The following is an 18,130-nucleotide window of genomic DNA, read 5'->3' on the forward strand; positions in this document are numbered from 1 at the left end:
AGCTGAACTAGTAGCATCTAATAAGCTGTCATCTGCTAGTATTTCAGTACTCAAGCCTCAGCTCTGGTCCTAGCACTGCTCTGTACAGAATCCTCTTACTGACAGAGCTGAGGGAGGCACAAGTGTCACCACAAAAGATGCCTTTATCCACGTTTGGTTCCAGCTGCTACCTGAACCAGATACTTTGACAGGGAGAGAAAAGGGATCTCAGTTGTGCAGCCAGAATACAGCCTGGAGCTAAGTGTTCAAGTGCATCATCTACAGTGGAGAATTTTGAGATTCACAGGCAAATTAATTTTCTAGTCTTAACAAACAGATGATTTAAGTTTAAGACTATGTTCAGCCAGTCTTATGAATTGCTTTACTTAAGCAACACTTAGAGGAAGACATGCTTCAGTAGTTTGTCAAAAGAGTTTCAAGTGCTATCTTGACACCCTGATGCACTACACCACCAGCAGAGTGTGCAGGAGAACCCCACCTTTCTGTTCCAGGATGACTGACACCACATCTGGGTGGTTGTAAGCAATGGCCATGTGAAGGGGAGTCTGCAGATAGACATTCTCTGCTGCTGGAGAAGATGAATCCTTCTGACCAAGCAGTGCTTCTGCTGTCTGGATGTTTGGATTGGCTCCTTGCTGCAGAAGTTCTGCTGTCAGGTTTGCTAGGCCGTGCCTACAGGCTGTGTGGAGTGGTGTTTCCCCCTTAAATAAACAAGGTACTAGGTTAACAGCTTGAGACATGAAGAGAAGCAGTTATAAACTACTATGCCCACAGCAATTGGTGTTAAGAGCTCAACTCCTAGTAGCTGAAGCTCCTCAGGAGCTTTCAAACTACACAAGTTAAATATATTAAGGACTTTCCAAGCACCAAGTGTTAAATGCACATTAAATATTAGCAATGCTACAAGAACAGCACCACAAGATTGCAATAACTGTCTGATCACCAGTAAGCATCTGAAAATATGCAAAAGGCTCAGCAGGTGTTCCAAAGTGCTTTAAGCTACATCTAGCAATGAGCCATCTCAGCTCTCCTCTTTCTGAAGAGAGAGAAGGAAGCTTTCAGACTACAGTAAATTTCTGCTTTTACCCATTTGTTTTGGTGGTTGACTTTTGCTCCATGAGTTGCTAGGAAGAGAGAAGCTGCCTCATTTCCTGCACCAGCTGCCCTCTGAAGTAAGCAGTTTCCTAAAGAAAACCATGAACACTGTTAGAATACTATTCCAACCACACTCTGGTACTAATAAGCATGCTAGCACCTCCCCCTCTTCCTTACAACATCAGCATTGGAAGCCAACAAGGACTACCACCTACTATTTACTATACAGCAAATGCTGCTGAAATGCCATTCAGGCTCCTCAGAGTGCACTTAATTAAGCAGTTAGTTTACAAGCCTCCCACCTACACAGAAATACAAACCTCTGTTTTACCTGTTACTGTGTCTGGAGCATCTGTATTGCTGCCTCGTTGAATCAACCTTGCTGCAAAACTGTTCTCATCAAATGAGGTTCCATTTACAACAGGGGCATCCTCAAAGGGGTTTACAGACTGATCAGATGACACAGTGATATACTGAACTGCAAGCCACAGAGCTGTGCTGCCTTCATGATCCTTCAGCTCCAAGTCTAGTCTAAAAAGAAGAGTTAATGTCCCAAAATTTATACCTTAAAAAGTGGTTGTCCCATGCAGCTTAAGTTTCACATGTTTAAACAGCTGTACTAGTTTATCTAATACCTGACACCTCTTGTTTGCCAAGAAGCCTACTGTAGCTCCAGATACTTCAGAGCATTTGTGAATACTCTGAAATCAGCAAGATACCTTTTAGTGCCCAGATTTCAGCTCATTGCTCCTAGAAACATGGCCTGGGCAGATCTGGGCTCCCACTAAGCATAGCAAAAAGGAAAATCCTCTTGTATTTGCAGTTCTTGTACACAGTTGACTCAAATTCAACTACAAAGAAACTGAGTCAAGTGAAGTATTCTGCTTCATCACCCTAAGAAGTCACTAGTATTAGCTTTAAGTAGAACCCAAGCTGAACTCAATAACATACTCAGACATTGTAAAGGTCTTATTATGCCTTTTAGCTCCACTACAAATGAAATTAATGCTGCATTATTTCACTTAGCCCTCTTTAAAAAAAACAAAGATGCAGTTTGCTTCCTCTTTACATCAGGGCAAAAAACTTACCTGGCTTCTGGCATTGTTCTGGCATCTTAAGCCATGCAAAGCCCTTAAGCTTTTGCATCCCAAGCCTGTAGCCAGCCTTATTAGAAAGCCAAGAGACATACAAGAGTTGCTAAACCAGCATCTTTGCTGGACAAGGTAACCTCAGTGTCTTCTACATTTAAGCAAGACTTACTGTTTGCACTGGAGAAGCTGACTGAAGACAGGTTCATTCCTGACCACAACTGATACATGTAATGGGGTCCTGTAAGTGGAGCAAGGTACAGTTGTATCAGCAGTGAGACACAAGATTTTGTCCAAGGTCACCAACACACCCCTACAGATTTCCAGGGTCACCTTTTGTCTCTGCTTTCAGAAGGGCACAAGCACATCTTGAGAGAAAGCAATCTACCCATTGAGTGGATGTGATTCCAATTAATTTGGCAGTAAGGAACACTTTGATGTAAGAGCAGATTTCAAGAAAAAAAGGAGAAAAGCTTGACCTATCAGAACTGGATAGCTGGTACAGAATGTCAGGGGTTGCAAAGGACCTCCAGAGATCATCGAGTCTAAACTTTTTATAAGTCTTTTATATCATTTTATGTACTTGTTTGCCAGCCCAATCTAACCTGTAAAGCCATTTACAGGCCCTACACTTCAGATACACACTGTGCAGATACTGGCTCTGAGGTAATTCCAGCTTCACTGAGAGCTTCAAAGAGAAGTCCCTTTCAGGAACACTATTTCCCACCTTAGCTTGCTTCACTGTTCAGTGATTCAATAAAGGCTAATTAATTGTGTGCCATGTGTTCCAACACAATCAACTCACCCCACCTTTCCCTAGCTGGGCCATGTTTAGTTGGTCATGTCAGGGTACCACTGACCCTGCACAGCTTTCTGCTTTGAGCTACCCAGAGGTCCCAAACTGCATTAATGCTTTCACCCCCCTGCTTCCAGCATCACCTTGGACAGACCTGAGCAGGTTCTCAGCAGCTACATCTGGTCTCTGCAGGATTATCTGTTAAACTGGTAGCAGACTTTCACCAGCATTTACCTTCCTTTGCTGTCTTGCATGTTTGGGTTGGCTCCTGCCTGTAGGAGGGACTCTGCTATCTGTGCCATCTCCACCATGACATCTGGCAAATGCTTCTTGGGGCTGTAGGATGCCACGAGGTGCAGAGGAGTCTCCTGGTCCCCCAATGTAGCAGCATTCACACGGGCACCGTTTTTAATGAGAAAGTTGGCAGCAAATTTATCTCCTTTTGTGAAACAAAACAAGGTTATTTATGCAAACACCACTTACACACTCCATATACTTCAGACACATCCAGAAAACAAGCACGTGATTCCTCTCCACACCATACAATCATTCCAATCCAAGTGTCTGCTCTTCAAATGCCTGAGCAATGGGCAACTCCAAGAGCACTTCACTGCAAAGTCAGGATTAAAATATTTAATAAAAACACCTTGAAGAAGCTGTTTTGCCTAGAGGTTACATGTGACTCATTGTTATGGTCACACCAAGTTTGTTAGTTCCTCTGTCAAAACAAATCCCTCACTGCTTTAATGCACAACTGGACAAACTGTGAGACCAAACACAAGTTTTTGAAAAACACACTACTCCAGAGCATCAGTCAGGAGTGTGCAGCTGAAGTTAGTCACCATCTCTTTGGTTTTGCTGCATGAACAGGCAGGAACACAGCCTTTGCTCTGGAAAGCTTAGGCCTTGCTGTATGCAAGGTAAGGGCTTCAGCAGTTCAGACCCCCCAGCCATGGCAATCCTAAGAACTCCCTCTTAAAGAGCTTCTCAAACAGTCAGAACACAGGCCCACTGCAGTACATGAAATCTTGGACTGAAACACCAAGATGCAGAGCATGACTTCAGGATAATACTAATTCTCCTTACTCCAAGGACTACCTTGAACAGACATTCACAGCTTGCTTTTCCTGAATGCAGGACAAGACTGCCTGTTGAAGCAATACAGACTATTATTTCTGCCAGCAAACCCCAAAACCCCATTTTCTGATTCCCCTGTGATATCCCCCCTCTCTGCACTGATCACCAGAAACAAGAATCACGTGGCAAGTTCAGACAATTTGCTGTAGCTCCATTTCCAGAACACGTGACTGTTAACAGTGATTAACTGAGGGAAGCTTTGGTTACTGAAAAGCAAGCTTTCATTCTCAGAGCTCCAGCTTAGACTGAAAGCAGACATTAGAACTAGAGGACAAGTGCCAGTATTAAGTACAAAGAGCAGCCTGCTGCAAGCTCTCCAGTGCTTTACAGGGCTGCAGCCATCACAACACTGACCTATGCCTAGGTGGTCTCCTACTCCTGCTGCTGAAGTTTCACTCACAGGATCAGACACCAGCACTACCCTGTTTAGATATGCAGGAGATTAAAAGGAAGAAGTTGGGAGTTGTATTTTGAGCTCACAAAACTTAAACCACTTCTGAAGAGCTTGCTGTTAAAAATAAACTTATGTCTTTAATTTGTAGCACTACAATACCCATGAGGCCCAGTCACAGGTAAGGTTCTTGTTGTAACTGGCTTTCTGAAACAGACAAAGCTTCCAAAAATACCACAGCAGGCAACTAGCAGCACAAGAAATTCACTACAGATTTTTATCAGCCTTTGGCCATAGGCCCAGATGCTGCTTCTCCAAAGGCTTCAGAGTACTGTGGTCATGGCAGCCAGGTCCTACTGTGCTCCAGTTCTCCTAAGATGCCTTTCCCAGTCTAAGGTGGGGAACAGCTCAAGCTAATCATGTAGTAGTACTCCAACTCTGCTCTGACAACTATGCTGCTAGTCAGCACAGCTTTGAAGACAGTCAGACTGGCACAGAAGCACCTCCAGCAGCTCATCTTCTTCCAGCCAGTTTTTTCCCCCCCCAAAACTGCTGTCCAGTAGCAAGGGCCCTTCCTGTTATGCACAGTCACAAAAGAGCATATGCTTCATTCAACCCAGGTCTAGAGAAAGGCTTCATCTTTTTTTGTGACTAAAGGGTCATGCTTGTTTCACCTATCTGTCAGGAAGACATGCTATTGTCACACTAGAATATTCTCAGTTTCTCCCTACATTTCTTCTTTTAGCAGACAATACTCTGCTAGATTGGGGAATGAAACAGACTACAGCACACCCAGAACCAGCCAGCAGGCTAGCTTTCAGACCCCAGCCAGGGTCTTATTTGGTTTTAATTCTAAAAAGAGGAACAGAACAGTGCTCTTGCTTGACTATGATTTTATACTCTGCCAGATTGGTTCTGGGTGTGCTGTAGTCTGTTCCATTCCCCAGCCAGCAGGCCAGCTTTCAGACCCCAGCTAGGGTCTTATTTGGTTTTAATTCTAAAAGAATGAAACAGACTACAGCACACCCAGAACCAGCCAGCAGGCTAGCTTTCAGACCCCAGCCAGGGTCTTATTTGGTTTTAATTCTAAAAAGAGGAACAGAACAGTGCTCTTTCTTGACTATGATTTTCTCACTGATGTGTAAGTACAAAGTGACACAGGAATAACCTGTGGAATGCATACTCCACACTGGAAAAAAACCTCAAGTTACCAAGGCTTCAGATCCTATTTCCTTACCTCTCTGGATGGCTTTATGTAACAGGCTCCAGCCTCTCTGGTCTGCCCGATCTACGTCAGCCTTGTGGTTGACCAAGGTACTTGCAATGCTCTCCAGTCTCTGGGCAAGGGCTAGATCCAGAGCAAGATCTCCATTGTGATCCAACTCATTGAGCTTCCCAGGAAGCTACAACACAAATTCAGTCAGCAGACATTAGCTGGAGGCATGCTCACCAGCCCAGCATATTTTAACAGCCTGTTCCAACTCCCATGTTAGACCTTCAGCTCCAATGCAAAATGCTGCTGTTGTATTTAGATAAGTGCAGCTGTCCCAGGAAAACAAAAAATCACAATGCCAGCACAGAGGGCTGTTCACTGAGAAAACCTTGTTTAACCTGCAGGAAGCAAGACTAGCACACTCTTAAGGGATGCTGCCCATATAGGCATATTCAGCATGGTACTAAGAAGAATTATTCAATTATTCCTTTAAGACACCTCAAATCCCAATTGGATTAGCACCTAAAAGTGCTAAGTACTGCTACAGTCCCAGCTTCCAATTAGGATCTGAGATATCTCAAAAGGACTAATTGAATAGTTCTAGATAATTTACACTTGAATAATTATTCCTCCTCCCTTGCTGGGGGACAATTTTCAGTGTTCATCTGAACAGCACAAATATTTGTTACTTCAAGCATTCCACAGAAGAGGAAAAGCATTTCTTCAAAGAAATGGTGCTTTCTAAACTGCCATGAAACAGCACACCTGACTGTCACACTGTTCAGCTTTATATGTGTAGAGCAGTATCAGGTAGTGGATTATATTAGATACAATCTGTTGCATGAAAGATGTTTTAAAGTGTTCTGAAATCACTTCTGAATTATCTTTACAGAGCCTTTACCACTAGACCTCCATTACATACACAGAAGTACCCATTGCAATGATAAACATGCAAATAAGATTTAGTGACAAAAAAACAGTAACAAGGCTCAGACAGGTAATTAGAAACTAGTTATTTGAAAGCCCAAATTCTAGAAGATAAAAGTCAGTCTCACCATACCTGTGAATCCATTTCAATTAGATACAAAAAGACTACATCTTCTCTCTCAACTTTAATAGCTTTATGCAAAGGGTATTCTGTCTTGGACTTGAACATTTTATACAGTAACTGAGCACTCATGCTGCTGAAGTCTTCTTTACGCAGGTCATCCTAGAAGCAATGGAAAAAGCAAAGATTAAACAATCCTCCCAATTTATTTATAAACAAGGCCTTGCACAGTGTAATTACAAAGTTCACAAAACAAGCTCAGACAGAAGCTCTGTTTTGATAACATCACAACAAGCAGGAACAATCCAAGATAGCCTTCCAAGACTTGGAAGGAACACTGGGGAAGAAAAATTTCCCTCCTCTATCTTGAAACTAAAATGCTTATTTTGATCTTACAACTTCCTTTTTGTCCAGACATGGAAAACTAGCATTTTACCAGACATTACAGTAGGCAAACATCTAGCCTAGGATATAATGTCAAAAGTTAGGATCCAGAAGTAGAAGCTGACCTGCAGGTTCAGACACAAGAATGTTTATACATTCAGATCAAAGCACTCCCCTCTGATTCAGAAGTAGCCAAAGAAACATCTACATCTGAATGATGCATTTCAGAGTAGCCTCAATCCTCACACACTAGTCTCCTGTTGGCAAGTTTTATCTGAAAGGCTAATCCATTACCAGGTCAATCAAACTTTCCTCAAAATAACAGAGGAAGTGAAACTTCCAAGGCTGCTGCAGGACTCCTTGCCACTCCCTCCCCTACAGGAGATAAACTCTTCCCTGGCTTACATGGATTATTTTTAGAAGTAAAAGCAGGCCTGGGATTTGTGATCTGTATAGACAGAGACCAGCTATGGAAGAACAGTTCAGATCTGATAAACAACCCTCTTGCTATTAGAAACCTGGTCTGGCTGATGTTTAGGCAAGTAAGAGGCTTTTTACAGTGAAGTATTTGCAATGAACAGAGCAACTCTTCAGGCTCTCAGCCACTGCCTCCAGTCAAGGCATTCACAGCAAGATACACAACAGATACAGCCTCTAAAGACAACAAAAATCTTTGAGAATGAGTCATTTAATGTGCTTTCAAACATGCAACTACAAATTGGAGAGAATACCAAATAACTGTCAAAAGCACATGTTGTAAAGATGACTGAGGCAGATGGGAAAAGTCCCTCCTGCCTCAGCAGCAGCCCCTTCACTCACACCAGGGGAGAGGGCAGGTTTGACAGCTTTTTATCAACACTCTTGCTCCTTGCAAACATGTACAGGTCACCTTAGTCCCTGAAAGTTATCAGGAAGCCATATAATCCCCATCCCACCTGCAGTGGTTCCATGCCAGCACACAGAGCTACTCCTGAGGTTACCCAGTAAATTAAGCAGAATGTTACCAATTAAACTCCCATACTCTGCAAGCATTTTTCCTCTTGTTTCCTCCTGCCAGTACTTACCCAGTGACTAGCAATTATCTCAGCACAGTAGTTGAGGAGAGTGCTGGCATTCAGCTCCTCAGCAGTCTGGTAGAAACGGATGCAGTTCCTGACATTCACTAGTGACATAACTCCTTTTTCACATCTGTAAATTAGGAAAGTCAGTAATCAGGAAACAGCTTCACTGCAATCACTCTCCCATGCTGTAGCTGGGTCCTATATACTCCTTTGCCCAGATAGCCAGCAAAAAATGAGGTTTCAATTTGTACATTGTTGTCCCAGTAACTCTAACTGGGTGTTCAGAGCACTCCATCCATTTGAGATAATCACCTCAAAAATAACAAAGAACTGTATTGTTCTTTAACTGTACTGTTACATCAACCTTCTTTATGAAGAAAGCTGTCACCAAGATGCACAGCAGAAGAGCTACAAGTTAAGTCTTTTACCTGTGGTATATTAATACTGCAAGCTACTTGCCATTGACTCCTCCTAGCATTCCCTTTCTTGCAGTTCTCCAGAGCTTTCTACTAATACTGATCTCTGCTTCCTTTTAATGCCAAATTAGGCTTATTAGTTTGACTCGGAGAGGAACTGGAAAGTAAACAAAATCTATGAGAAAAACTGCTGCAGTTTAACTGCAGAGCTTAATTTCCTGTGCTAAACTGGACATTGTGCTGTACTATTAAAACCCTGGGACTTTGAAAAAGCAAAATTGTACCCAACTGCCAGCAGCAATCATCTTCTATCTATTCAAACAAGGTTGAAGAGTTCAAGAAGATTCACTGTATTTACCAAGACTCACCTTTCCCTCAGCAGCTGGAGCTGAAATTTATTAGCTAGTTTCATAAGCTCTGTCAAAAAGATATCATCTTCTCTGAGCTCCAGCTCATCTGTGTAGATCCAGCGCAGCATTGCCATGGTTACCTCTGGGTCAGCATCTGGTACAGGGAGCAACAGGGATTAATAAAATACCCAAAGAACAATCACCTAGTCAAGTACTTGCTACTCCTCTGACTGTTAAAGTCATAGCAACCATGAGAAAAAGGTTCCTCATTTTAACTGCACTGCTTTAGTTCAGTCAAAATGTCAGAGCAGAGGTGAAACTGGTCAGAAGCTGAAACCAGGAGTAATGCTGGCCCCAAGCAGGAAAACCTTTCCCATTGGAACACTGCAGAACACAGGGAGCCCTTAACAGCTCCTCCCCACTACACAAATACTGCATGTTTAGGGGCCAGTGAGGCCTCTAAAGGCTTCAGTCCCTCACATATAGCTAAAGCCACATCTAAATTTGACAAACAAATCCCCTTTGACTGAAAAATCCTCCCTCTTATCTTACAGCCACATTACAAGACCTTGCATTCCTATAAAGGCACTTACACCTTGGTAATGACTACAAAGCACTTAAAACTCCTGGGAATCATTTCAAGGAAAGGTGCAAAAGAGCAACTACAAGAGGCTGTTCAGATTTCAGGTGTTTACAACACTGGCCACAAGCCTGATGTTTTTATACAAGTAGAAACCTTCACCACAAGACAGATCCACAAGCCCAACAGCCAGTGACCTCTGCCACCTGCTCAGGAGCACAGTGACAATCCCACTTAGGAGGATGTAGATGAGAATTAGTCCACAAGGTTAGATAAGACCAATTGCAACAAACCCCACCATTCGTTTAGAAACATAACATCCTGCCTTGAAGATATTTTGGTTTGGGGTGGATGTGGGGTTTTTTAGTTATAAAATAAAACCCTAAACCAAATAAAAATAAAACCTACATGTTTAAGACACTGAAATATGCATCCTAGAACAATTCCTTTATATGGAATGTTGCCCCAGATTTTTTACACAGTACCAGAGAGTACTTGCTGTGCTTGAAGTAACCAGAAAACCTACTTGAGCTGTACTATCAGTTCTGCCTTGGCAGAGATAAGAGTTCATTTTCTCCCTCCCAGCAAAAGAACTGTGTTCATCTCTTCCTACTGTCCTTAAAGAGCAGAAAATTCTGCAGATTACATAAACTCTAACAACACTCAATTTTAAATGCTGACTCTAGTTTGAAGCTAGGATTCAGACAATCTTTGCTTGCAAGTTTTCAAGAGAACCTCTTAAGAAAACCATGAGAGCTTTTAGAACAGTTTTTTTCCTTGCTACAACTATTTCACAACCTAACCCTTGTGTCATTTATCAAATTTAAAAACATCAATTTTACACAGTGGAAAGTATAATTTACTAGCACTTAAGTATCATTTGGTAATAGGAAGTGTTTGCATATTTAAATATCTGAGACTGCAGTTACATTTGATATTCTCAGGCCAGCTTAAACATGGAGCCAGAAATGCTATGGACTGCCACTTGCAACAAAGCTACAGCCAGCATAAGAGCTTTTTGGCAATAAATCTTCTGTTAGCAAGGAGATTTTAAATTGAATGCTATGCTATCTGCTTTCTTGTGGCTGCAGAAAGATCCACAAACCCTCCTGCAAGAAAGCCTATCTGATAAACCCAGCTTGCTGTGACTCCTTTCTTTCCACCTTCTCTGCACTTGGGATTCATGGGAAGGAGAAGTGCAGAAAGTGAAGCCAATGCTTCATACTCAACATGCCAGCCAGCAAACCTGCTTAACTTCATGCCTGGTTTTACTGTGCACAAAGTAATTGTCTAAGTCTTCTATACTGCTGGTTACAGAAGAAAAGCCTGTCCAGATGGTATCTGCCCAGACAAAACACTGCCCAGTGTAAGCACATGCAGGAAACAGCTACAGCAGAACAAAATACCATCCTGTAGAAGACTGTCTTAGAAAACTTCTCTTCCTCACCTATTTTGGAAAGGTATCAAAGTGCCAAAGCAAATGACTTTTTCACAGCACATCAGTATTTGTATTCATTTCCCACACACTATATTAACAAGTGAATTATTTCCATGACACACTTCAGAGAAATTATGCATGCTACCTCACAAAGCCCTGTCCTTAGAAAGGAAGAAGTCAGGCTCCTCCATATAGGTTTGTTTTTCATTATGTTTAGCTGACTCTAGAGAAGACAAAGGCCACCATTCTTAACCCCTGTTCACTGAAGAGAAAGAAGGGAGGTTATTGATTTAACTAGCAGCAGCACCACGTTCACAACTGTGCTGCCATGTTTCAGAGAGAGCACCATAATTAATGGGTTAAGTGCCACTTTTGGTACACAGTAGCTGTCTGAAAGGTACAGAAGTAACCTCTTCCCAAACAGGCCCTTTCAGTGGTCACCCTAAAGCCTCCTGTTAGCAAGCAATGACCAACCTGACAGATCCAGCTCTTCTGTTGAGGCGAGGTTGGCGAGACTCCACGTGTCGCTGCGTGCTGCCAAGACAAACTTGTGAGCACGGATGTGATTGCTCCCAACCTTGATCTTCAGATCACTGGTAAGAGAGAGGCACAGACATGGATAACACAGGCTTCCCCCTGCTTAGACACGTCCAGATGCAGCATCTCCACAGTACCTACACCCTGGTATCCACAGTTAGGTTCGAGTTGTTTGAGGCTTCAAAACAGCCACAACTGGCTAAGTAGAACGTGTTGCCAAATGACATAATTCTTATTTTTCTAGGAAGAAATGATCTCCAGGGAGTCATTAGTATTTAAAGTGTTTGGGTTTGGTTTTTTAACCATTTTGGAATAAACTGCAAGGGGATTGTGGAAGGTAGGAAAATCCAACAATCTTGAGGTTAGATATTTATGTGGCAGTGTCCATACCAGTAGTGTCAGCTGAGCACCAGTGCTGTCAGGCAAGACCAGCAGGAGAACAATGTTTGACAGGAGTCTGAGTACAAGGCAGGCTCCAGGAATCCCCAGTTCCCAGGAGCTCACTGTCAAGAACACCAGTGTCATCCTGACCCCTCTAACACCAGCTTATCCTTTGTAGCTAGGAAGCACCTGCCCCAGAGCTTGCAAATGTTCTGTGTGGGTGTACTTTCCAGCCTATTTTCCAATCCAAACCACTGCTGTAAACTACCATCCATACCAACACTGTCAGCTGAGCACCAGTGGTGTCAGGCAAGAGCAGCAAGAGAACAAACAATATTTCACAGGAGTCTGAGTACAAGGCAGGCTCCAGGAATCCCCAGTTCCCAGGAGCTCACTGTCAAGAACACCAGTGTCATCCTGACCCCTCTAACACCAGCTTATCCTTTGTAGCTAGGAAGCACCTGCCCCAGAGCTTGCAAATGTTCTGTGTGGGTGTACTTTCCAGTCTATTTTCCAATCCAAACCACTGCTGTAAACTACCACACAAAACAGAGATGTTACTTAAAGCCTGCATAGGGACTTGCTATCTTTCTTATTTTGACCTGCAGATCCTTTCAGACCACTGTTCTGTGCCTTTAAAACTCAAAAGCTGCACAGAAATGGTGATCCAACCCTTCTGACACGTGCTGCCTAACAAATCTTCTACCCAGCATACTAGACTGAGTTCTTACCAGGCACAGAGCCTACCTCTCAGGAAGACTCATGAAGAGATGTTAGAGGAAGGAAGTTTTAATCAAAGCCATACTATTTTCCCTTACATGACTGAACACCTTTACTATATTTACACTGCTTTCAGTAACAGCAAGGAAACTGATGCGTTATTGTAGTCTTGCAACTAAATCAGTTAAGGGATCTGGAGTACCAAATCTGATCCTTATTGTGCCCATGGAAAAGAAACAAACTTAATTTTGTGTTGCAATTAAAAGATTATATCATGTACACCACTAAGCCCCACGTATCACTGGCTAAGACCTGTTACATCATGCAACCAGATAAGCCAAATTAACCATGCATCTTTACACACAACAGGAGCACACAACTGGTTTCAAGGACATATCCTCTCTGGAAAGGAAGGCTTTCCAGTTGCTAGGAGATGCCTTATGTAATTAATCCATCCACTAGGTATAGATCAGTTTAAAGTTACTTCTGTCCAAAGGGAGATTTGCTGTTGACAGTGCAAATGGTCAGTTTTCTTTAAACTTGTCTTAAATGCCAGCCTCAGGGATGGACTTCTCCTTGGAGCTCCTGACTGAAGGACTGGAATCAGTATGCTAGAACACTCTTCCACCTGTACTTCCAGCTGAGGACCCTTTCCATAAAAGAGAGAATTTTCCTTGTCTAAGATTAGTACCTACCACAGCGAGTCAAAGTTAAAGGTTCCTGTAATGACTCTTTACACAAGTGGGAATTTCTTACCTGTACTGCTCCTGCTGATAGAGCTCAGCTACAATGGCAAGAAGTCTACTGATGAAGGTGTCACTGGCATTGTCCTGGTTGGCCTTGGCAGCCAGAAGATTGCATCTCCTTTCTGTATCAACCAGCTTCTTCTGCAGCTTCACATACTCCTGGCGGAGGAGCATCAGGTGCTTTTCCAGCTTGGCCACCTCCTCTGCAGAGGAACACAGGGTCACCACAGGGTTGAAACATGCACACTTTTGGTTTGCATCTGAGAGTAACCTCACCCTACAAGCACACTGCACATCTAGTTTAATCACAGAACAGCACTCCAGCAGAAGTCTCTCCTCTTCCACCTTACTTGAGCAGCTCGCCCCTGACATTGAACCTTTTGTCTTCTACCATCACTGGCCTTCAACACATCAAAAATCACCAGAACAGTGACAGAAGCCACTTAAACTTCCTGAATCCTGTTTGGTCAGGAATGCGGGAGCCCAGGACTGTGAGAATGATGATGGGGAGAGGACTCACTCTCTGGTTTCTGCCCATTTTTCCAGTTAAGATCCTGTTTGCCTTTCCAGCTGAGGCACCAGCCACAAGTGCACGTTAGAAGCGTTGCTGACATTCCAGATCTGCCTCAGAGTACTCTGCCAACCTGCTAAGAACTCCTCACTCTGTCAGTTAAGAGACTCCTTAAGAAATGGTCAGAATGAAAAACACTCTCCCGAGAATCTGTGGTTTCTGCCCATTTTTCCAGTTAAGATCCTGTTTGCCTTTCCAGCTGAGGCACCAGCCACAAGTGCACGTTAGAAGCGTTGCTGACATTCCAGATCTGCCTCAGAGTACTCTGCCAACCTGCTAAGAACTCCTCACTCTGTCAGTTAAGAGACTCCTTAAGAAATGGTCAGAATGAAAAACACTCTCCCGAGAATCTGTGTGTTAAAGGCCAGTCAAAAATACACAAAGCTCTACCTGCTACTGGTACATACACATTCCTCCACTGGAGGCACTTCACTGACAAGGCACCACCACATGGAGTGAGCTCTGTGGTAGCTACTTCAGGAGTAACACACCAACAGCACCTGGGACTCTGAGCCTGGCCAAGTATTTCCCACTTAGGCAGAATCCACTTTTCCATCACACTCAAATGGTCACTTTTCAACACGTTGTGGCCAGTTAGCCCACTGAACCCAAACCAGGCCACCCACACAAAAACCTCTACTTCACTGCTTGAGGGAAGGATCCCTACAGGGGCTTCAAAGCAGCCCAACTTAGGAATGCTCACTTATGGATCACTTGCACAAACTGTATGTAGCAATCAATCATTGTGCTTAAGTGATTATTTCCCCCATCATTAAGTTGGTCTGCCAAAGAAAGTCCAAATCTAATGCAGTCCTAAAAGGAGAGGGGGCAGGGAGAAGAAATTCAGAAGCTGACACTTAAGTGGGAAAGTTCCCACAAGATTACTCCCTACTAGCCAGGGATTTGTTGTTCAACAACTTCTCAAACATTTACTAAATGTGACTGCTACAAACAATGAGAAGCTGAACTCTATGGACCAGTGTTTCCTTCTTGCCTCAGTAGAAAAGTTCAGCAGCACCCTGACCTTGGGCTGGCTCCAGCACAGCTCCCAGGGGCAGAGCATCCTTCTCCAGCTCAGCAGCAGACAAAATGCCTCGTTCAGTCTTTCCTCTAAGGACTGCTGCAGCAAATGCTTCCTCATCAGCCTTTTAACTTAACTACAGTAATGGGTAAACAGCAGGTAATTTACTCTTACTCTTCAGTTAATACTACTTAAGCAGGTTTGGCAGCCTGCTTCCTTCAACAGCCTTTTATTCAGCTTCATCCTTTCAACACTAACAGATACCATCTCCTTAGGGATACTTCTGTTATTCTGTTAAAATATCCAGTGATTTCAGAATTGTCCTACCAATACCACCCCAACCCTCAAAGAGGGTTTGAAATTCTGCTCTCATCTTTCTTTCTGTGTACAGGTAAATGCAGTTGCAGTGTTCCCAGAACTTGAAGGACATGATGACTCTTGTCTCCTTCCTGACCAGTTCATAAGGAAGGTGCCAAGGGTAGAAAAAAGCCAGCCCCACTGGAACAGCAGGGAAAGCAGAAGTCTGACAGGAGCCAAGAGCAATCACTGAAAGGCACTGAGAACCACACCAAAATCAGTCTGTGAATCCCATCACTGTTCAGACTGGGAGATTTTTATGTGCCATACAAACCCAAATGCCAGAAGTGCCTGCTGTATCAGCCTAAAGAAATGCTGCACCTTCCAGCCAAGCAAAGAGCATGGGAATAAAGAACCAGTACCAGAAGGTAACACCTCAAACACTGCCATTTCACTGAAGTCAGCTCGCTGGCTCCAAACTGCTCTGCAGCCAGCAGGACACAGAGCAGGACCACCCTCCAACAGCAGCAGCCTCAGCTTTACACCTCACCAACAGCCCAGCTTGTTCCTGCTGCTTCCAGGGCAGTCCCAGACAGCCTCAGAGCGGGAGCTTTGAGAAATCTGGTTTTCAGCCTGACAGCTGACACTTGCTGCAACCTGAGTGAGAAGGAACGACAGCTATTTGCTTACAGCAAGCATTACAAGAGCTGTGAACACCAAGTTTCTCTTATCCAACACGACAACATGCACACCAGAGGTGTGGTAGCTACTGCTGCACACTCCCTGACAGCATTTCATCTTGGAGTGTATTTGAAACGTGCATTCAAGGTCCAGTAAATCACCATCCACTGCAAAAGAGCAAAACCCCAAGTCTTCCCTGCATACTGCTTAGTTCAAGAGTTAATAAGAGTTGCCTAAAATAAGAACAGCCTCAAAAGTGGAGCCTGCTCAATGTGAGGTAGTAGCACCACCTCAGTTTAAACAAGCAGCACCACATCTCCAGGTGTACTGTTTACAGTCCTCAGTTTTGGAAGGGGGGAATGAAGGGAAGGATTCCCAGAGTGACTCCTTCACCAGGCCTGGAGCCCAGGTATGGAGTTAACAGATGGCTAGACAAGAAAATAAAAGCTGTGTTTGTCAGCAGCTTTCTGGCAGACAGACTCATGAACTGGCAGAGGTTTGTGTGCCATATCAAAGTCTCTGAAGATGTCCTCAGAAAAGGCTACTGGCATTTTCTTGTAAGAGAATACACAAAGTACTCGAGAGCAACTCAATAGCTGAACCCAAATAGATAAGGGAGGAGGCAACAGGCAATGGGGTGACAGATAGCACCTACCAAAAACTACCCAGACTGTCTAGTGGGACTACGGCACTGCCCATCCCACCCCCCCAGAGCAGCCACAGCAGCAGTATGGACAAGCTTTGTTTACTGATGAAAAGGACCTGAGTGAAATATTCCCAAAAAAATAGATTATTTCCTTACCCCCCCACGCCAGCTCCTCCTTGCTTCCACCCTGACCTCCACCTCTCCAAGGCTGTCCAAGCTGCTGCTTTCTTGTTCCTCCTCGTTCTTGCACACTGTGATCTTCACCCTGACCACCATCCCAGAATACTACAGCACACTTCCTGCTGCTTTGGACTCAAGAACTCATGGAACATTTTTTACCCTCGCCTGTACATAGTCCCACATCCTCTGGCAGTGCTGGCACAGAACTCTTGCAGAAGCTACAGAAGCAAGCTCTGCTCTTGTCCTCACAAACTGCTCAATCAGTTTGTAGCTATTAATTGCAATAAGCCTAACTCAGGATTTCTCTGCACAGAGACAGCACTTCCATAAGAAAAACCAGCTGGCTTCTGAGCAGATGACCAGTTTGACAAGCTCCCCTCCTCCACTTTTCAGCTGGCTCTCTAATACCATCAGCTCTGAACCAGAAGCAGTGCTGCAGACAGCTACTCTGAAGAGACAAAGTGAGCCCCCCTGCCCAGATTATCACAAGGAATAGTGGGGGGAGCTACAATTCCAGCTTACTGCTCCTGCAAGATCACTCACTGGTCACGTGCCTTCTTTAGCCAAAAGATCAGAGAATTACTCGAAATCAGAAAAAAAATATCTTTGAGAACTAGAGACATTTGAAACAGGACCTGCAAGAGCTGCAGGTTTGTTCTGCAGAGCAGGACCCTGAACCTCAGCCTCAGACCCTTGAGGGTCACACTGGGGAAAGTTTCACCACCCAATTACACCTTTGACCTCTAATACCCACCAGAACTGGGTGACCAAGGTTTAAATTCAAGCCTAAGAGGCTGCTCAGCTAAATCTGAAACACTAGTATTTCAGCACACAAAATTAGGAGTTGCTCTAAGGATCTACTAAACCAGCTGGACCACAGCTTCCTCTCAGCTGATGTACACCAGATCAGCCCCTGCTACATCCCAGTTAATCTCCAGCAAGTGATTTCCAAATTCTACCGTTTCCTAAGAGCTACAATTCAAGAGCTGAAGGCTGTGCTTTCAAGCCTGGAAGGCAGAGCCTTCACTTCCTTTGTAACTTAGGGCATTTTAGCCCAGTTTGTCAACTCAGTTTCCTCCAGGGTGGAAAAGAGGAAGCTTCTGTCTTGCAGAAAGAAGTAGGGCTGTAAAAATCCAAGTGTTTTTTTTCAAATCCCATCGCCTCAGTTAAATTAATTTTGAAGTGGTTTAACCGATAGCCTCCAAGCAACATAAAAGCAGTCGGGGAGCTCTGCAGGTCTCACCAGAGCCCGGATTTGACAAAAGGGGCTCTCAGCAGCAAGCGGCCGGGCGTCTGCAGCACAGCCCCTGCACCTTGCTCCCGGCCAGCCGCCGCCCGGGCCGGGCTCCGCTC

General features: G+C 44.0%; 1 protein-coding gene across 1 annotated transcript in view; it reads right to left on the reverse strand.

Moving 5' to 3' along the window:
- ANKFY1 (ankyrin repeat and FYVE domain containing 1) overlaps positions 1-13,580 on the reverse strand; it is a 24,189-nt gene extending 10,609 nt beyond the window's left edge. Inside the window, exons 1-11 of the mRNA XM_008942651.1 lie at positions 13,392-13,580; positions 11,472-11,590; positions 8,998-9,133; positions 8,217-8,340; positions 6,781-6,930; positions 5,745-5,910; positions 3,214-3,418; positions 2,356-2,424; positions 1,427-1,626; positions 1,087-1,184; positions 479-701 (exon numbers count right to left, since the gene is read on the reverse strand). Of these exons, the coding sequence (XP_008940899.1) occupies positions 479-701; positions 1,087-1,184; positions 1,427-1,626; positions 2,356-2,424; positions 3,214-3,418; positions 5,745-5,910; positions 6,781-6,930; positions 8,217-8,340; positions 8,998-9,133; positions 11,472-11,590; positions 13,392-13,555 (1,654 nt within the window). The 5' untranslated portion in view covers positions 13,556-13,580. The remainder of the gene's footprint in view (positions 1-478; positions 702-1,086; positions 1,185-1,426; positions 1,627-2,355; positions 2,425-3,213; positions 3,419-5,744; positions 5,911-6,780; positions 6,931-8,216; positions 8,341-8,997; positions 9,134-11,471; positions 11,591-13,391) is intronic.
- Positions 13,581-18,130: the final 4,550 nt, after the last annotated feature.

This window comes from Merops nubicus, unplaced genomic scaffold (assembly GCF_000691845.1).
Source record: "Merops nubicus isolate BGI_N331 unplaced genomic scaffold, ASM69184v1 scaffold17206, whole genome shotgun sequence".
Taxonomy (NCBI): domain Eukaryota; kingdom Metazoa; phylum Chordata; class Aves; order Coraciiformes; family Meropidae; genus Merops; species Merops nubicus.